Here is a 14,896-nt window from a genome sequence, read left to right as displayed (position 1 = left end):
AACAAGCAAAAAAAAAAAAACTCATAAGAATACCCGCCGCACTTGTTCAGTGGCTTTGTGGGGAGGGTATTGATCCACAGGTAGCGGGATGGCATCTCTTCAGTGGCAGCCGCATTTCGGTGACAGCGAAATGGGAAACGCTACGTACGACTATCAAATAAACAAACCTCTGCTTGAGATGCTCTGTTTTTTGGCCGTCTTCTTGAGACGCTGCCTACTGCTTGATTTATTTTTTCACACTTGTGAAATGTTGTCATTATTTATTTACTCTGTTTTTCTGTGTTTCGATGCGTTTGTACTGAGGTGCTGAAGACAAGGCCGTTTCACCCTATTTGTTCCTTGTTCGATTCATCAGAACATCTGTGAGAGACACTTGATTGCACTATATTGATTTCTAAAGTTTTTTTCTTGAAGCCCTCAATGCGAGCTGTGCCTAGGAGAGCAACATTTTGTCTAAACTGAAATCGTGCATACTTTGAAAGATGCTTGAAAGAATCGGTAGGGGGTGCAGCTATTGCTTGATTTACAAGGATTGATGTATGCCAATGATATCGTTCTCCCAGCAGGCGTCCTGATAGGTCTTCAACACCTAGCTGGCATAATTCTAGAGCTGATATTTAACAAAAAAAAAATATTGGGAGTGATGGTTTAAAATGATGGGTCCGGCACGATCACACTACAAAACTAAAAATTATCTTTAGTTAAGGCGTACAGTCACCTGAGGAAAATGAACGTTCCCTTGGACGACGTCTCATGCATCGTGTACCCTGAAGGCTCCCAATCGAGCTGCGATTAGTGTCACGATCACTATTGAGGTTTTTAGACTACACTAGCCTTATATATGGAACAGTGGTGAAGACACAATCACTTAAATTAATGACTCAGGCGGAGCAATTGTCGACAGGCCATTGTGAAACTAATCTCTCCTGTACATTTACACCCCCACCACCCCACCAGACAGATATCTTGGTATCTGGATAAATAAAGACAGAGACCACGTGCGGTACCATAGGAAGGAAACTAAATGCAGCCGTCATGAAAAATCGAGCGCTCTGGGAACATAACAAATATTAAGTTATTCTGGTAATCTGGTCTGGACTCTAGACTAGCCAGCACGTCAGATAGCTAAAAACAGGCAGCAGCAGCAGCAGCAGTCTAGCCGTACACTGCAAGAATTTTCCTTAAAAAAAAACTTCACCCCTTTCATGGACAGCACGCGCGTCCTACAGAAATGTAAAATAAAAAAGAAAACAGGAAAATCTTCAGGCGCTAATCATTCAGCGGAGAGGCCGGAGTTGCGTCAGCAAGCGATCCGGTAAACTGCTTGAAAAATAAGTACGTTATCTCTCCTTTTAGCTTATGGAAAGCACCTGCAATCATTTCACCTTATGTATCGTGGATATCTATAATGTTTTATGTTTTTGTTGTTTAGATATTTTTCCAAGTACTTCGCTTCTGGCGGAATAAAAACGAGTTGCAATAGTCAGCGCATGGTGTCATCGTATTCTTTCTCGTCTCATGTTTATGCGTTGTTTTCCTTTGTCTGAGATGTGCCAATTTGCCCGAGTCTTTGCCTTAAGACACTGCCTTCCCAAGCGCGTACGGGACCTTCGCTTCACGCGTCACCGCCTCATTAACGCAAGGACGACGCGCGGATGTCACTGGAGAGTCATCGGCCCGTCTCGCTTATCCGGCGGCTGCGCACTCAAACTGGCACGTGCTCTGCGATCTTCAAGCAAGTGTTTGGAACATGCTAAATCTTGGCGGAAGTTTTGTTTATGTATACCTTCCATGCACAGCTTTTCCGGCCCGGGTGAGCAGTTAGAAGCTCTCGCCGCATTCATTAGCCAGAGTGCACGCTATAGACAGCGAGAAAGGACGTTCAAGGCCGCTTACAAACAACTCGAAGGGCGACGGCGATAATAAGCGGAGCCGAGGAAACGCTTTCGCTGGACGAACCTCGTGCGTGGTGGCGCACGCGCACGGCTTCGGGAAAGAAGAAAACAAGCACATGCGCAATTTCGTCGATAGGAAAGTTTGTTTTCCAGAGCGTTGCCAGCGCTCGGACGGACGTTACAGGCACCGGATTTTAGTGAAGGTGCAGTCGTTGTGGTGGTTGCTTCTCGTTTGTCAGCGGTCCTCGCGAAACTACCGTAGTCCCGACATGCCATATTTGCTGGATAACGACGATTTTGGAGACAGACAGTACTGGGACCGAGTAACCGAAGAGCACATCAAGGAACTGCGTCAGCGCTTGGAGCAATGGACGGAAAGACACGGTGAGGGGATCCCGATATAATAATTCGTAGCAGTTCTAATATCACGAGGAAAAAGAGGTGACTAAACACATGCACGCTTGCCGCTTTCAACGGGCGGTTGCGTTATTTAAATTTCCTCTTGTTCGTTTGCCAGGAGGTTCTGGTTCTGTTGTGTAAGAGATATTCAAGTAAGGTAACCGTCTTACGCTGACTACGCAAGCGTTATTCTGCTATGTTATGCCTTTTTTTTGCGCAAATATTTCCTGAATGGCGCTGGCGTATATTTGTAATCTAGGCCTATACAGGAAGACACGCGGAAAAATGCTCTGCCTTAGCTGAATTCGAACAGTAGCCTGGACCAGAGATTGACAACGTAGCATCTTTAGGAGTAGCGCTACCTTGGCGTTGCACATCGCAAGCCCCATTTTAAGTTTTTCGGTGGCACACCCTGCGGATATTACCAACTACGTGTGCACTTGTGTGGTGTGCTTAGTTTGTGTGCTTCGCTTCATGGTTCGACAGCATTTCGTACAAGTTCTTGTCGACACATTTGTTATTTGCATAGGTGTCGTCGTAAAATGGATATCGAATAAGCGCCCGGCGCGGTGGCACAGTGGTTACGGCACTCGGCTGCTGGCACGAAAGACGCGGGTTCGAATCCGGCTGCGGCGGCTGAATTTCGATGGAGGCGAAATTCTAGAGGCTCGTGTACTGTGCGATGTCAGTGCACGTTAAAGAACCCCAGGTGGTCGAAATTTCCGGAGCCCTTCACTACGGCGTCCCTCATAGCCTCAGTCGCTTTGGGACGTTAAACCCCAATAAACCAAACCAATATCGAACAGGCGAAGACTAGTACACAGCACAAGCGCTAACTTCCAACTGGTTTATACCCGAAAACCCCATGACACAACCCACAGGCAGTGCAACAAGCGCATGCGCTGAGAAAAAAAGACCTGGGAATAAAGCAAGGCATGAAAAGCGGATTTATAATTCTAAAAAACACCCACTTTTTTTTCATTTACAGAGTGATACAGAGGTAACGCATCCTTTAATGTCAGAATTCGTGCAACTCCCTTATTGTCTCGGGTCAGGTGATCTTTGCTGATCGCAGGTACAGCAACGATTTTCCTTTGATTTCATGCCTCCCTCTTTTGTTCTCTCGTTCATCACATTTATTTATTTTTGACCAAAAAAGAAAGGTATCTTTGGTTAGCTCTCATAGGTCAGTAAAGCCCTTGTTATCAAAAGCAGTATTTCGCCTCGCTGGGTAGATATCGGACTGGAGTAGCCGTATACTATATAGACGCTGAGTGAAGAAAGAAAAGGAAAGTGCATGGGCCCGTGAACTGGCACCAACAGAGCCCGTATCCCTTCCATGTACAGTCAGAAAAGGAAGAGCAGACAGAATTGAAAGAGAAATGCGGAAAGAATAGATGCGTGTCGCAGTCACGACGTGCGCGGAAATGCAGGCGGCGGCCGCGTGAAATCCAGATAGCTACCAAAGCTAGTTGAGCTTAAGAAAGAATAATGATAAGAATCATTACAAGGTACGGTGCAAGCACCTGTTCCTATCGATCTTCATTTCCTGCTGTAGTATTTTGGTGTAATACTTTCAATCTGTTTTTTCCTCTTAGTTTCTAGCAGCTCAAGATTACATGACTGCAACATTTCGACGAACGAATCGATCCTCCTGTACTTGCCACGGATAAAATATGCCGCTAATATTTATGTATAAAGACTCGCGGCATGCCGTCTCTAGATTACCTTGCAACGTATTTTGCTGAGAATTTCAGGCAACTAAAACATAATTCAGCACTGGCCGAGTGAATGCTTTACAGGCCGTTAATTTGACGTCCTTCAGTGCTTTTCTAAAAAAACTAACCCCGTTTGTTTTCTATGGCAGTCTTAATTACTCAGTGCGAGCACAGGACAAATTTCGAAGCAAGAATTTGCTACTCATCGAAAGATTGGACCTTTCTGATTAACATCACAGTATCTCACAATATTCCATTTCTCGCAGTTAAGTCGTGCAAGAAAGCTGGACTTCAGCATGAATGTTTTAAGAAAATGCGGATGCCAGAAACCTTGTCAAGAGCTTTTTTCAAACTCTAAAATCAGGTAGTCAACCGTGTGATAAAATCTTGTTCGGAGTTTATATCGTTAGTAAGAAGTGCTAGTTGTGAACCGCGCGATATATTCTTAACAGGTCTGTGCTGAGTAGCATTAAAGAAATTACTGGAGATAAGGAACTTCATGACGTGCGAAAAGGTGATGTGTTAGTGGTGGCGGAAAAACCCTTACCACGAAGGATTAAAATTTGAATAAGAAGGTTGCACAAACAGCTGGGCCCTCGGGGTCGCGCTAGGTGACCAGGACGTGTTAAAATGAGTTTATAACAAACGCTAATGGCAATTGATCGGTAATCATGGCATGATGTTGAGGAAATTCTTTTAGCAACTGGAATTATCTTACGCACTTTCCAACCGATTGGCTCCTGAAAAAATGTCCTACAAAAGGACACAGGTCACCTCTTTAGTGTTTTTAGGTATTTTGGCTTTGATGTCAATTGAAGCAGGTGTTGTTAGTTTCAAATATTGTTTATAAATGCCGCGAGGTTAAAATGTTATTTTTAGTATGATCAGATTTTGAAGGTCGGGGTAGAAAGCAGGATTGACTTCCCCCTCTTAAATCAAAACTAAATAAAAACAGAGTTTAGTATTGCTAAAACTTCAGTATCAGGGACAAGAATGTTACTTTGCTCAAATAATTTTATGAATTTCAGATTAATAACATGAGAGATTTCTTCCTGTAGTCGTCTAGAAATAGCGTTGAGAAAAAGCAATTCGTTTTTTTTTTGTTTTTTTTTGCAAAGAATATGCATGTATCGAATGTGCACTACATTTTATGAAATATTTTTTTTGTCAATTATGATCTGTGCATTTAAAGTGCCCTCTTAATTCCTCTGTTTTTATCACTGAGCTACTCTTTCGAATTTTGGAAATCATTTTGAACGCGCCTATTTACACTTCATTTTGTGCTTGTACATTTCACGGAAGTTGTCCTTCACCATTGTCCCTTTAGTGATGCATAAAATATTCACCAAGCGTGTTTTTGTTTTGGTTATGTTTGCTGATCTGTGTACATTTATATATTGTACTATTTGTTGTTGTCTATGCAAATAAGGGGGCAGGATCTTGTCAAGCTTCTGTTCAGCAGCTTTTTTATTTCGTCTTCCCATGTTTTGACGAAACATTAAATAAACCGTATCCGTATCTAGAAGTGAGTGACGCGGGTTATTACGCCACATATCAGGTAGTGGTTGTGTAGCTAAAACGAACAAACGCTTAGTTTAAGCAGCTAGATATTGAAACGTTTTTTTTGGCGTTGTGGTGTATCCTTTTATTTTTATAGAAATTTTTACAGAATATGATTTTATTACATGGATTCAAAAGATATAGTTTTTATAAAGTATTTCTGCGTTCATCTCTGTCGCTGTAGTTCTTACACTTTTTTCTTCGCCATGAGCCGACTGGTGCCTATTAAAGGCTCTTCAAGGAAGTCTTATGTTTTCACCCTTAATTGTATTCCTTAAAAACCCTCGAAACTTCTTCTGTGTTTAGGACTGCGCAAGATCTTCAAGCAACGTCGCACCCATCTAGTTGTGTCCTATTATTCATAGACTATATTCCCTGACATGCCAATCTGAGAGGCGGCCAATTTATAAAGATAGGAGCTTTTCTAACACAGGTGAAGACTATATTGTTTATCATCCGTTCACTTGAGCTTATGTACATGTGCTGCATGAGATATTTTCTGTCTATGAAAGTTTAGAAAGCCCTGTTCGCATCTAGGTATTTCGGGCAAATCCTCATAAGAAGTTAACGCAGTGTACGAAGGAGAGGCTGAATGAGGATTTCAAGCGGAACTGGAGACGATGGACACAGCAGTAAACACACCATTGGCAACGACCTGTGATTTCGAAAAGCAAAGCAGCTTCTTTGGCCTCTATGGGGACAACTTCAGATTGTAGGGAAAGGGCTAGCGCGGGCGATGTCTACGTTTCCCGAGTCTGCTAACTAGCAGTATGAACAACTATCCTACGTCACAAACACTCAAAGGCATCATCCTGCAATGTACATCTAAATGACCCTGCTGCCAGAACAGCGCTGAAGCGGCACTAGTTTTCTCGTTTGCTCGACGCACCCCTTAACGAGACATGGCGATAACTTAACGCTAGAAATAGCCTGCCTGTCATTCATCTGAAGACGCGTATGAAGGGCAAAATGACTACGAACGCACGAGAGACACCACTATGCAATGCGGAGCAGTACTTGTAATGTTTTATGTATTAAGGTGAAAGAGTGTCAGTATTTATGCACCACATTTTGCGATAATGTGAAGGCGAAGTAGAAAAACAGCAGAACAGAAAATATGTTCGAAACCAGAGACAGCACGGGCACAAGCCAGGCGTACAAGACAAGAACGATAAATTCTTAAAAGACAGAGACAGACAGGGCGTGTTAATGCACCCCTCGCCTAGACTTGCGATTTGTTCTGTCTCAATACTTCCACTCGTGAGACTTCCTTGCTACCTGCCGACAGTAGTGCATTTGTCAAAAAGCGGAATTTAGCTGCATGTTAAACGGCAAATGACCAGGAAGCCGTTTCACCCTGTCATAACTTTTTTGTGGTGTTCGTGAACACTGTCATTAAGACAGCACCCCGTCTGCGCGACTACGTTCTTCCTCCGCGTGATGAGATGCTTTAAATTAAATCTGTGCTGTCGACGAGCTCCTTTCTTTAGTTTTTATTGCATTGCTCCTCCTTTGGAACGAATACTCTGCTCGATTGCGATAGCTGGACAAGTTTACTGAAGGCAGCAGAAGTTCCGTCAACTGTGTTCGTCTACTTTTTGCTTTCACTGACGTCACAGTACGTCAGACTGCCCTTCAAGCCACGCTTTCCCAATTTATCGCAAGGCTCTCAATTTCATGTCGTTTATTCACGTCACAGATGCGGATGGGCCGGAGTGAAAGGTGAAAAGAAGTAACTTCAAGGATTCTATAGACTCCCCTTTATAACACACATAGCAGGAAACGCGAGTACATTAGATTATACGATAAAATGGGACGTATCAAAAAGCTCAAACTCATTTCGTATAGCTTCATACAAGGATTCAAATTTGTTGCGGCTGTCCGTCACCTGCGTCGCTTTCTCAAGAGGTGCACTTTTTCTGCCAACGAACTAATTGCGCTTTGCTGAGTGCATCCGAAGGTGCGGAAGTAGAGCATCCTGTGCCTAAGTTCCTCGAGTTGTCCTGAGCGTTCGCAGTCACTCCTGCACAGCACCATGTTGTTATGCTCGGATATTTCTTGCGGGCCCCAGACGTCCACTAGAATCGAGTCAGGTCTCGGCGCCGGCGTATACGTCGTATGCTGCCGCGCGCCCAGCGAACAAAAAGCGTCCACAGGTTAGCAAAGTACGTGGGGCCGCCGCAGGTTTGCCAATAGTGCAGCTACATAGAACCGGTGCGAGGCTCGGTAAACATCGACTTCGCATGCGCAGGTAGAGGCGGTCGAAAGAAGAGGCTTGAGAGGAAGAATGGCACAATCTGCGACTTCTCGTCGACAGCTCGCGTTGATAGCGCTCATTTACTTCTTGTTTTCTTCTACCTTTCCCCGCCAAGTAGCAAACAGAACGAAGTCATTGGCAAAAGGCGAACAAGGTGCGCCAACAGAATGAGAAAATAGATGCATGTTAGACAGTAGTAGACAAGGGAAACATGGAAACGAAACATGTGAAACATGTAATGCCCGAAAAGGGCCTTTAAGGGTACAATAAATGAATGAATGAATAAATGAATGAAACAACCGTACCATAAAAAGCGACTATACCTGAAGTCAATGACCACAACTGTAATTATAGCGTTCAATCCAAAGACGCTGAAAAAGCCAGAGTATGGACTGGAAGTTGGCCAGGAGCTCGCACTGAATTAAAGGTGGATGGTAAGCGTGTAGACGAACTAACATAGATAAAATGAAGAAAACTGCCACTGTCCAAAATCGTGCACATCGCGTAGGCAGCCTGCCCGGCGTTGCAACTGGCTACGCCGCGTGTCGCACTAAATAGTAGGGCGGTTAAGATCCTCTCAGCCATACCTTGGCGCAGCTAATCAGTTGCAGACGTAAGAACCCGAGCGACAGCTTGTCGTTAAGCTCCCTGCAGCAGTCACACCTGGGGTCTCATGAAGCCTCAAACCTCCATCTCGTCGAGACACTGGGATGCTCTCTGTAGCGCGTCAGTAATTACGCGCAGTGTTTCATAAAAAATACTCCGCTCGCAAATCCCTATCCTCACTCTCTCCAACCATACACACCGTGGGCGTACCTATGAGTAACCACGGTAACAGCGCACGAATAACGAGTCTGTTCTCAGCAGTGCCATTTTTACTCGGTTAAATTACGGTGATCCTGTCCAGGTAATTACTGAATATCGGTACGGAAGCAGTAAGTGCCATTAAGAGAGCAGCATCAGAATCGAGCTTTCAAACTTAATTAAAAATTTTCCTATCAGTTTAATGTCGATTGAATAGCTAGTACTTGCTTTCTAGTTTACATTACAAGACACTGTTTTACATGCTGCGATTGCAGTAACCGTGGCTGAGTCGATTTTATGGCGTTTCAGAGTCAGCAAAAAGGGTTGGCAGGCATCGTAATGTGTACGAAGTGACAGCAGGTATTGAAGACACACAACGTGCATTTGGAAGCGGAAAAAAATACGTCGAGTGGAGCATTTGCTATGGTCGCTTTAACCAGTCGCAACACTGATCATGGACCTTTCCCTATGTGCACCACAATGAGATACTTGTCGTACGGCTATGACAGTGGCGATAACGGGACAACAATGACGAGGAAGCTGAGGTCAATACGTGTTCGGAGCTGCTGTCTGCTGTGTATTAACGAGCAGGAATAGACGATATGCGAAATGCGCAGCGCCATCTCTCGGCGCTCCGAGAACTAAGTCCTCCATGTTGGCACGGTACAGAAAACGAAACCGCTGCCCAGCGTTGGGTTAAAACGGCTGCGCTTCGTTTGAAAAGTAAAATGCCGATGCAGTGTTGCGCTACCGTCTCCACTGTGAAAAGACACTACGATGCGTGCCAGAACTAGGTGCGTTCAAGCTTTTCACTTTTCTATTTTTTTACTCCGTCCCAACGTTTTAGTAACACAAAACGCCATGCGAGGTATCATGTGTCAGCACGCGGATCAGTGCGCAGCTTTCGCTTTCTGCGCTGATTTTTGACAAATCTCTCGAGGTGATTTGCGTTTAAATTCAGATAAGGACCACAGCCTTTGTTGTCTCTGATCAAAATTAGAAGCCGATTTCGTGCATTTACCAACTCTCCGGTCGGGCGTGAATATATATAGACGCATACTTGAACAACGTAATAGAGAAGGTAATTTTTTTGAGCGGCCCAATCGCTTGTGCCGTGGCGAAATAAGTTCACTCGAAGAACCATATGCCGATTACTGCTTAGTTTGCTACGTGTTCAGTTAAGTTTTTCCCGTGTTCAATTAGTTTTAGAAGGGCGAGCAAACTCTCTGGACCATATACGCATATGTTATGCGCGTTAAGGAGTCTTTGTGAAGCAATACACCCTACGTATAAAAACTGAGGTGCGAATGGTGTATTTCTTGAGGATTCCTATACCTTAGATATCTGCGGCGACGAAAATCTGAAAAAAAAAAGAAGCGAATAATATAGCTACTTTATTATGAAGGAGGGACGCATGTCTAAGCTGAAAGTACGTACAACAGTGTTCTGAAAACGCTTCAGGCCATCAGATTTTATTATCGTTGTGGCAAGCTCCAACAGCTTGCTTCGCAACAAAGTCATTTGTCCAAGTTTGGGAGTAAGCTAATTAAGTTTCGGAAGCAACCGAACATGCTAATTTCGCCCCTGCACACACAGCTTGACCAGCGTATCGAGTCCGTGCATGCACCTACAGCTGTAACATCTTTCTCTAATCAAGCCGCCGCGGTGGCTCAGTGCTTATCTGAAAAAAAAAAGCTGCGTCTTTGCTTACAATATTTTGAATTATATGTGCATGCCTACTTTCCTCTTGTTAATGTCGACTGACATGCGTCTTAAGCAGGACGCGGTTTCAACGAATTGTGGCGAAAATCAACCGACGCCGGGCTCTGAAACGGTGACGTTGAAAACCGCGGATGCGCATTGCACATTACAGTAAAGGAATCGATTTACGCAGCTGGTCGAGGGTCTTGTGTGATTATACTGCAATACACGAAGCTCCTGGCGTCGGCGCGAACGAAAGTTCGCACTGTCACAGAAGTTTGTCAACACACGTGCGCACTCACCGCAAAATAACCGCTCGCTACCCTACCAGATGAATTCGCGTCCACCTGGGAATAAAATAGCCATGATAATGCGTGATGCTTGAACTGGTGCTTTAATGCGAGCATTAAAACGACAACAGCACACGGTCACGGTTCGACTTTCCAACCCACTTTCCAGTGCGGATTATTGCGATCATCAGCGCCAGACTTCATGCGAAGCTGAGGATGCGGTAGGAGTAAGCTGGCGCTTATTGGAAGCACCTACATTTGGTCGAAGATCAGCTGTGAAAACAACGCAGCAGCTGAAGCTTGCCTGTTGAAATTCCACTCGCAAGAAGAAAGTACGCATAGCAAACGATGCACCAGCTCGACGAGCTCGACCGCGCCAAGATGGAAACCGGAAGTTGTGGGCGCGGTGTTGCCAGACCGCCGAGCAATTTCGCATATCGTCTATTACCCAAAACTCGCGCACTGACCGGTCACGCAGCACTCTCAAGCTGCAGGAAGAGTTTTGGGAACACAGAGTTTGATCTTCAGGTGGCACAAGCACTACGACAAACAATTAAAAAAAACATTGCATGTTTAAGGGATAGTTTGTACGAATCTGTTTGGGTGAGCCAGCCTGAATATTTGGGACACGCACTTAAGGAGACAAACAGAACACATCACTGGCTTGTAACCTGCCATCACCGCCGCACATTATGGGTACATCCTACTTGCTTTCGTCTGTCTTTATAAAGCTGAAAGTGAGCGATGTGTTCTGTTTGTCTCTCTACGTCCGTGTCCCGGTGTTCCAGTTGGCCCACCCAAACGAATAAATGAAACATGCTACAGGGTGAATGAAGTGTTTTAACGAGTTTTTCGATGCATCTGTAGTCAAACTCAGTCTGCGTATGCCTCGTTACGCTCACCTCTAATCGACACAAGGCAAAGTGGTTATCGAAGTAAGCACAACCGGCACAGAAAATGAATTAGCGTCATTCCCGGCCATTTATTTCAAAAGCCAGACGTTTTCCCCTCGCGAAGCGTCTGACGTCTCTCTCTTCACCCGCGAACCCGCACCGACCTTGTTCTCGAGGAAAATTGCCGAGGTAAACTGAAGGGAGCCGGTTTCTCAAGCAACACCGGTAGACGCGTCGCCGGACTGCAGCGTCACCCGCTGACGTCACTCGAGTGGTTCTTAGTTTCAGAGTGCGCCAGCCAAGGAGTGGCGGTAGTTCTGCCAGCTTAGTGTTGCGCGGCACGCATCTCTTCTCACGGACACGCGCCGTTAAATTTGTTCCCCGTATTTTTCCTCCCACACTGCGTACGTTTGTAGACTACCCATTAAGCGACACTACACAATACCAGGTTTATTGCCAGAGGGCGTGTACTTTTCAACGAGCAATTTAAGGGCTTCTCTGAGAGACGCATAGATGCGTGCATAGTTTCCCTAATAACCGAAGCCATGCGGAAACTATGAGCTAGGAATCGTTTTTAACACTATAGCGTTAAGAAGCTCGTGACGCGGAAACGCCGGCGTTGCCGCCTGCGTCGCCATCATTGACCGTGAGCGAAAAATCCACGAAAAATCCCCAGAAAAGCAACTTAGGTGGCAGGTGGGCCGCCTAACTCACGTGACCTTGTGACGTCATCACAACCTGCCCACCGGGTTGTGAACAAACTTCGCACCGTGGCAGGTGGCAGTTAATGATTAGTCGCGAGAGGTTGCTTGGGAAGAGCAACCTGGGTTACACAAGCCCCGCCGGTGGTTGCGCTTGAAGCAGCCACCTGCCGGGGCAGTGGTGCATTGCTTACCCGCTTCACCACAGCGTCGGGAGTGGTATGAGCACTCCCTGTGATCTATGACCGTAAAGTACAGAATGACCAACGACGAATACATGAGCATTAAGCTGCTCACGCTATCGCGGCATACCCTTAACGCTGAGCTCAAGTATGCCCTCCATTTTTTTCCCCCTTTTATTCATACTTGAAACGTTTCTCTTCAATCCAGCAAAGAGTTTTCGCCAATATATCAGTACTTGCTGATGAAAATGTAAGATTGAAGTAAATGTAGCTTACATTTCACAAAACTTTTTTTGCCGGCAGACCTGTTACTTCCTTACGAAGAATTAGGAGCGACTGATGGCAATGTATGCATGCTCTTCGCCAGAGTAGTGCAGTCCGACGTCTGCTTAAACTGATTTTATGCGAAGCATACTACTTTAGCTACCACTTCAGCCCTTCACCGTGGTTATGCGCCTCCAAATCACGTGATACATGACGTCACACCACGTGACACGATGACGTCACGACAGTAGAGAAACGGGGGTCCACCTCGCGCCGTCGCTGTGGTTGTGCGCCTCCAAATCACGTGATACATGACGTCACACCACGCGACACGATGACGTCACGACAGTGGAGAAACGGGGGCCCACCTCGCGCCGTCGCTGTGGTTGTGCGCCTCCAAATTACGCGACACGATGATGCTTCGCATTCTCAAGGCTTAACCAAGTTAAGCCTCAGCCATTTTTTTTTGTTTCGCCATGGCGCGTCTACTCCTGCATTTCTTATTGATTACCATGTCAATCAGGTTTCTGGCGCTGCTAGCGTTGAGGTAATAATCGGTTGTGACACATTAGGCTCTTTTTGTTTACATTTATATTTTGTTGCCGTAGAAAATAAGCTCAGTTTGTAGCAAAATATTATCGATCCAAATTAATAAAACTCGAAAATCTGGAAGAAAACCCACAGGTAACGAAACGCCAAGAAGAAACTAGAAAAGTTCTACATGCCCTGAATGTACTGTGAGCGTTACTTCTGTTTAAATCGTACATATTTCTTTCGTCGCAAAACCTGCTGAAGAGCAGTTAATGAGCATTTACTTGGCAAAGTTTACTTGTTTTATAAAGATTAGGTACGTCTCCAGACAGATTTACTGAAATCGTGATAAAGCACTCTTTCAGACGACGGCTTCTCTCTAGTCATTCGGTCGTAAATGTCCTTGTTTTTTCTGCGGTAGGCAGCCCGTCACCGTGACTGGAATTTCAAGCACCTCGGCTTGTTATTTGACTGCTAGTTTTTATTCAGGCGACAGTTATAGTCCCTCGAAGCAATGTTTTCAAGGCGATTCTCACAGAAAGAAAAAAAAAAGCACTTTACCTGCCCTACTCCAATGCCACTGGCAAAGAACCAGGGGTTTTAGTAGAGCTCGCGAAGATTGCCTGCTAATATGCTTTTTCTTTGAAACGTTCAGAAAGCCACAACGAAGCGTAGCAATAAGCCCATTGTTTTCTTTGCCACCTCTCTCCCCAAACCTACGGACACAGACCTGTGCTATGCGGAAGATCTGCAGCGTGTGACGGAAGACGACGACTACTGCCGCATGATCTTGTGCCAGATGCGCGTGAACATATCCGGTGCGCACAAGTACATGTTAGACATGCTGCGCTGGAGACGCGCCATGCGTCTCAAAGGTGAGACCACCACATTTGCGGAAGTTCTCGGCGAGCAGCCTCGCTACCCTTTCCCTCCTTCCAACCTTCTCGCTAGACTTCCTTCTTTTCACCGCTCTCTTCGATACAGTTTGATTATTCATTTACAAAGCAGGGTCTCTATTCCAAACGAGATCACGTCACTGTTTTGCTTGTTGTTGTTGTTGTTGTGACTGAGAGAAGGATGAAAAGGAAATTGCACGGGCCTGCTACTGGCTCGAGCCAAGCCACCACCGCTGCCACGTGCAGATAGAGGAGAGTTAAAAGATAAGAGGAAGGTGGGAGAGGAAAGGAAAGACGCGCGTCGCAGCAACAACTGCGTCCGCCGGAGCAGACGCTGCTCAAAAAACAGATAAGCGGCCGAAGCCGCGCTCGCCGAAGCGAGAACAGATAACGATGTTTTTCTGCACTGCACTGTGACGCCCAACGCTTTCCCGGAAGTAATTTGAAAAGTGTCATGAGGACAGAGGGAAAATGTGCTTATCTTTAGCGATAACGCGAAACGCAAAGTCTTTGTAAGCGGAGACAACAAGGCCTTAGCCAAGCTTTTGCAGAGTCCCCATGTGGCACTGCAGAATCTCCTCAAAGCAATGTCCAACACTGGTCAATATATGAGAGCACAAGAAAAGATCACCCGCCGTAAAAACATTCTTCACCTATCCATGCTGAAGCAGGCGTATTTCAGACCAAGCCACGGGCCCCACAGCGGCAGCACGCAGTAGAGTTGCTAGCGCTGTCTGCTTAGCCCAAGGTTGGTGCTTAGCGTAAAGGCAAATATGCCTGGACTTCTGCAGTCAGGAAGACGAGG

General features: G+C 45.6%; 1 protein-coding gene across 1 annotated transcript in view; it reads left to right on the top strand.

Annotated features, from left to right (window-relative positions):
* Positions 1-1,984: 1,984 nt before the first annotated feature.
* Positions 1,985-14,896, top strand: part of LOC149341627 (motile sperm domain-containing protein 2-like) — a 32,509-nt gene continuing 19,597 nt past the window's right edge. The window contains exons 1-2 of the mRNA XM_089543748.1: positions 1,985-2,279; positions 13,924-14,070. Coding sequence (XP_089399874.1) covers positions 2,012-2,279; positions 13,924-14,070 — 415 coding nt within the window. The 5' untranslated portion in view covers positions 1,985-2,011. The remainder of the gene's footprint in view (positions 2,280-13,923; positions 14,071-14,896) is intronic.

The sequence above is a fragment of the Amblyomma mixtum genome, chromosome 5 (genome assembly GCF_055824585.1).
Source record: "Amblyomma mixtum isolate Tamu chromosome 5, ASM5582458v1, whole genome shotgun sequence".
NCBI classification, from domain to species: domain Eukaryota; kingdom Metazoa; phylum Arthropoda; class Arachnida; order Ixodida; family Ixodidae; genus Amblyomma; species Amblyomma mixtum.
Note: the sequence above shows the minus strand (reverse complement) of the source record. Positions and strands in the feature narration are given on the sequence as shown.